Here is a 6099-nt window from a genome sequence, read left to right on the forward strand (position 1 = left end):
TTGTTATTATCATTTTTTCATTATTATTATCAGCATTATTATTATTTATATTTTTGTCATAATATCCGTTGTTGTTACGATTATTTCCGCTTTTAAATATATTTTCCTTACTACTATTATTATTTTCATTATTGTTATTTCTATCATTATCGCTGCTAAACGTTTCTCAATTGTGCTGTGATATATTAATTACTCGTCTGTGATGCTGTTAACCAAGATATATATACTTCTGTGAGCATAAATGGTATTCCAGTTCTTACATTTAACTACTTAACTCATTTGCTACGAAGATTCGTATTTGAGATGCGCTCTGTACGTTTTTTTAATGTCCGGGGGAAAAAACAATGTGAGAATAAGAAAGCCCCCCCACAAAATTCAGAAGTGATAGTGTTGAAGATGGTCAGTTGAACAAATAGACAGAAACAAAACCTATAAAAATTGTGCTTCCTCTACGTGGGATGAGACACAAAACTCTTACTTGACGATACTCTGTTCTCATGCTTGATGTGATCAGATTTTATTTGCAAACTTTAATGTAATCCCGCCCCCGCCCCCCCCCCCCCCCTTTTTTTTTTTACCCTATTCGTAATATACGAGAGTAAGTGAAAAATGTTTTTTGCACGTGAGGTCAGACATTCAAAAATGTTACTCCCAAAGAGAATTGAGACCCATGATGTGCATTGTACGTCGAATAATGTCCGAATGGAGTTCTCAAGTTTACTTTTATTGTTCGATTCATGTAGATGGCTGTATTGTTCTTTCTACGTTGTCGGTCCTGTGGTAAGGCAACCGGACTGGTAATCCTGAGATTGCAGGTTCGGGGGTTCGAACCTCAGGCTTAACGTTATGTACTTGGGAAAGGCACTTTACACGAATTGTTCTCACTTCACCCAGATGTGAATGGGTACCCGGCCATAGCCAGTGAAATATCTTGTCAGGATGTTAGTGTTTCAGCGCCTGTAAAATGACACCTTGCTCTGCATGCTTTCCAAGAATTCGAGATTTTTTCAGAATGCTATGAGATCTACTGGGATAATAATATCTCGTAGTATGTAAAGCGCATAGAGCTTGCTTTTGATCGGGAGTTCCCACTATACAAATGCTATTTATTAATAATAATTATTATTACATAGTATGATGTGTTTGCTTGAATGCCAATGTGATAAAAATAATATTGATGGTAATATTATTTTTGTGTGTTAATAACACTTGATCGTCTCGTGAGACAGTAGTTCTGTACCCGTGATTAGTCCAACTAATATCAATGTGCAATCCGGTTCAGCATAATCTTTTGATTATTTTTATAGTCTTGCTATGCTTTTTAAGCATGCCAATTCCTTTACACCTAAAGGCAGTATCGCATTGTTGGACGATATTAACAATGTGATATAGTGGATAATATGCAACATCTTATATTATGATAAAGACCTATGGTGCTTATTCATTCCCATCAAATACATTAAATCCACGTTTTTATATATAATAATAATACCTAACTGCTTCCTAACCACCACGCCATAGATAAAAAAAAAGCCTTATCATTTATCGGTTTTAGTCAGCTCATTGTACCATCTGTTCGAATGAGTGTTGTATGATCACCTCACACCGAATATAAAATTCATACCTCATAGTTCTTTTCCATGGCTTCAGTAATGTGTCAAAGATTGTAAGCAGATTTTGACTGAAACAATACATGTATGATGTCGTAGACAGATTTTTTTTTAAAATTGTGTCGGATGTTTTTTGATTATCCAAAAACATTGAATATGGACTGTTCACTTGCTGTCAAAATGTATTTGCTATGTGTGAGGATCGATTGAATTTCGGAGCGGCTTTCTTTCTGAGCAATTGTAGGGATGCGGGATATTTTCAGTAGTGTTTTCTTACTTTTTCATCAACCTGGAGGACTTCGTCTTCTAATATTGACATTCTCCTTTGCTACGGCATAGTGTGTAGATGCTTTTTTCCTCTCTAAAGTTATTATTTTATTTTTATTATTATTATTATTTAAAATGTAAACTCTTATTAGAGTGACTTTTTCCAGTTTGTTTGTTATATCCCATATTCCTTTCTTCTTTGAAAAACAATGGCGCCCACCGAATCTAAAAGCTGTCTTTTACTCTAAATGAGATGGAAAAACCACTGCCCTTTTTTACGTTTTGATTTTATCAAGTCTTTAAGTAATGGATCTTTTGATTTTTTATCGAAAATTATATCGCTCACAAACACTTAGGGACAAAACTAGCGGTCCCAGTCTCTCAATGAACGGCCCTTTACCGAATAAAAATGAAATCTGCCTGAGCAAAATAATAATATGCCATTGCAATTGTATAATCAGTGTCTGGGGAAACGTAATCGTTCATTGGAATGAAGTGTCCACCCATCTATTGTTAAAAGTGTTATCTAAAAAGAGGGACAGTCAAGATGATTTATAAACGCAGTTTTAGGCCGTCCGATACCAAAGAAGGGATTTCTCTCTTGCTCAATGGCACTATTCAAAATACCCAGTGAGCTGAAGCTTCTATTTTGACAAAAATTTGATTGCCGTAATTTAAAACTTACACTACGTTTAATTTATTCGCGTGTATTGATTCATAATAATAATGATAATATGATGTTGCATAGTTTGCTTAAATAGCCTACATATCCTACCTCATGTATGCCAGATACGCTGTTTTACATTGGAGATTTGTTTTATGAACATTCATCAATTTGCGTAATTTATATTTTTTCCGCGCAAGGCCGTATATGAGAAACTTGACCTCGAGTATCACAGGCCCGCGATATTTTATAAATATCTTCCACTCACAATAGAATGTCTCAAGACATAGCTTCATCGTTGTGTGTATTAGATTACTTTAACAAAATACCCAATCTGTAGCCACTATAACGAATAGCAATATTTTATTCGGTTTTTGTTTGTTTTGTCGTTTTTTTTTTCGTTTTTCTTCTCTTTTATGTTAAAGTTGGATTACCTCAGCCAAAAGAGGCGGCGTCAATTTCTCTCCGCTCTAACAAAATAAAGATTTTCAGGGTCATGGGTTTGTACAGTGATTACAAATGTGTTGGGAACACCAGGGTACAGCAATAATAATTTCTGTAGATAGACCTTCTGTTTGCCATGGTACTTTCACTTACTTAGTGTGCAAAAGTGGTGCATATTGGACTGTAGATTATTTGCTCATGCACACTGTTCAGTTTTTATTTTCTATTTCTTCTCATTTTCTTTCTTTCTTTCTTTGATTTTTTAATATAGTCTAATGCTAATAGTTAATTGCTAACTCTAAGCTTTTTAGAAATTGCTTTATTCTTAACAAATCTACATGCATACTATGACCTAGTTTATATTAATTGGTAACAGTATTAACAACGTGCTAGTTTGTTGGGTTGTCTGTTTATTGCAGTGTTTCTAGGCGCACATCCTCTGTAAGGTAGGAAAACTTGTGTGCTTTGCATTTTCCCTTTGCTTTACCTTCAAGAGGAGTAATCAATTCCAAATCATTCCCGCTTGGCTTTACTTGCATCTTAAAACTTCCATCACCTATTTTTCCGCGACTCCTCTTCCCACATACAATTCTGAGCCCTGTATTCTTCTAGAAGTGCTTCTGAATGTGTTGGTGAGTTTGTATAATACATGCCGTTTAATCTTTTTCACCTAATTTTGATTTTCCTTCCATCTTTCCACCACGATACCATAAATATAATTATTTATAGTATGCCACCTGCATTTCTCATTTTTCAAAATATTATACCACCTATGGCTCTGTTTCTCTGACTACACACTTTCCCGGTGCATGGGTTATTAATTTCGTTACTTTGTATTTAACGAAAATGTGAAATGATAGATACATTCGCATATTGAGGAGTTTTTTAAATACCCTTCAGGTACAAAAGGTCAAAGCTCATTTCTATACATTTGCGACAATATAGACATATTCATGCTTCAATATAAGTAAGATAACATGCAAGCCTATTTTTTAAAAAGTTGTCCTTTCTAGAAAGTATCAAGTTTCAACATTATTTGGTTTGGCTTTTTATTTCAAGTAAATTTTATACTTTGCCTTTTCAATCTTCAACCAAAACTCTATCACTTATTTATTAGGTTTTGTGATAGATGTAATGTACTAATTATCAGCAAGGCATACTGAAACTTGTTTTAATCTTTTTTCCCCTCACCCCATCACCTACACGGATGAATCCTACATTGATTCGCTCCACGTGTGGAAAACAATGGCAATTCAACACCACCTGGTTTTAAAACAAATACAATTTATTCACGTTTTTTTTCTAAAACTTTTTTTTCCTTCTGTATTACTGGTTCTATCACTTCTACCCAACGTTCAATTTTTAAACAATTCTGTAAACGCTTGAAGTGTAGAAACTAAACCTAAAGTGAAGTTCAAAAACGATGCAACACACAGACAGTTTTTGCGCAATTTCTCCTTGGCCAAGATATTCCCCTGGGGAAAAACTTGAGGTCTTTACTGGACTCCAGTTGTTGCCGCAAGCTGTTGCTGAATGACTGGACGACAGCTTAGCTCCCCCCACAAGTGGAACTTCAGAGGCGCGGAAGTCTTTTGAGATCCCTGCAGGTTGTTGCATGATTTCAAGAGAAGACACGCCATGGAACTACTTCCAGCATTGCAACGTGGATCATTAGCCAAGACAGACGAGATCCACACGGGATGCTGGATACCTGCTGAATAAGCATTTTTTTCATAATGTTGATTATGTATTTCAAATATTGCACGAATTGATGAATGAGTTGTTGTTTAATTTCATTTGCTTGAAAGTAATAAGTGGCAAGGTATGGAGGAAAGTTTGATATCCTAATTTTGCAAGGAAATGTTTTGTTACTGTTGAAACCATTGCATTTCAAACATTTCTCGAAAAAAAAAATACGCTCGTTATCTGGACAGATACTCAACTGCTTTTAAGTAACCCAGTCGCTTGTAACCATCCGGTGACTAAACAGGAATTTTTGAAAATGAAAATGTTTCCAGCACCTTTGTAGGAGACAATGCTTAATTGATAAAGTCAACAGAACAGGAGACCGTTTTGTTTTTAAATTTTAAATATCTATTCTCTGCCTTTATCATGCACCTGTTATGTCTTTGTACATTCATTTTATATTTTGTGACCAAAAAGGATGCCACATTTTTCAGTAAAAGACATCGAACTGTTTCTCTTTTAGCTTGATCTTATAAAGTCGATCTTATAAAGTCGATCTTATAAAGTCGATCTTATAAAGTCGATCTTATAAAGTCGATGATCAGTAAGGCTATTGCTCTCCGATGAGCCCAATAAAGTGTCTTGGATTAAGAAATATCTTTAAAAATCTTGATCTTTTAAATAGAATTTCTAAAACTACTCAGTATCCAAAAAACGGATTACTCTTTATTTTTTTTCACTTTTAAGTCTATTGGCATTGGGAGTGTTTTTGAATGCTGGCGTTTCCATCTGCATCCTTTCACACACGGTAATTAATGATTTAGCACAAGCTAACAAAGGCATCAAAGCCACAGTTTAAAATTCCTATTACGTTTCTCCATGCATATACAGTGATTGTATTTTATCTTTTTTTTAACTAACACGACTGAATATTCAATTTTGGTGAGAGTAATTACCTGCCCCCATAACCTCATACTGTGATTAAGTAAATGTTTTGAGAGATCGAAAGTGTCCTCCGCTCCCCATAGATTTTGTATCTGTATGAATGAGGCACGCTTCCTTTTTCTAAGCCTGTACCATTTAATCATAATTCGATATCTTTGAATAATGATGTTACCATTTTGTAAATATTGACCTACTTAGTTTCTAGCGTCAAATGACAGTAAAAATATTTAGCTTTCTTTTTAAAATTATTATTTTTTAAAATAATCAGATAACATCGTTCCATGAAAAAAGATTTTGAACTTTTAAATGAAACTATTGAAATTATATTATTTTATTTTGTTTGGTTTTCTTTTTTTGTGTGTGCAAAAAGTGATATTATGTATTTTACGACATTGCACTGTCCACGGGAATTAGTTGGTGGTCGTTTTATTTTTACCTTTTAAAGATCACATTTTGTTATTATTAAAACAACAACCATTTTTT

The 6099-nt window shown here is 34.2% G+C and overlaps 1 protein-coding gene across 1 annotated transcript in view; it reads left to right on the forward strand.

The window, feature by feature from the left end:
- The window catches only part of LOC101861756 (voltage-gated potassium channel subunit beta-2), a gene marked incomplete at its 5' end in the record, with an annotated part of 52341 nt that extends 46242 nt beyond the window's left edge, over positions 1-6099 (forward strand). The window contains 2 exon segments of the mRNA XM_013086643.1: positions 3405-3431; positions 4374-6099. Of these exon segments, the coding sequence (XP_012942097.1) occupies positions 3405-3431; positions 4374-4476 (130 nt within the window).

The sequence above is a fragment of the Aplysia californica genome, unplaced genomic scaffold (assembly GCF_000002075.1).
Source record: "Aplysia californica isolate F4 #8 unplaced genomic scaffold, AplCal3.0 scaffold00488, whole genome shotgun sequence".
NCBI classification, from domain to species: Eukaryota; Metazoa; Mollusca; class Gastropoda; order Aplysiida; family Aplysiidae; genus Aplysia; species Aplysia californica.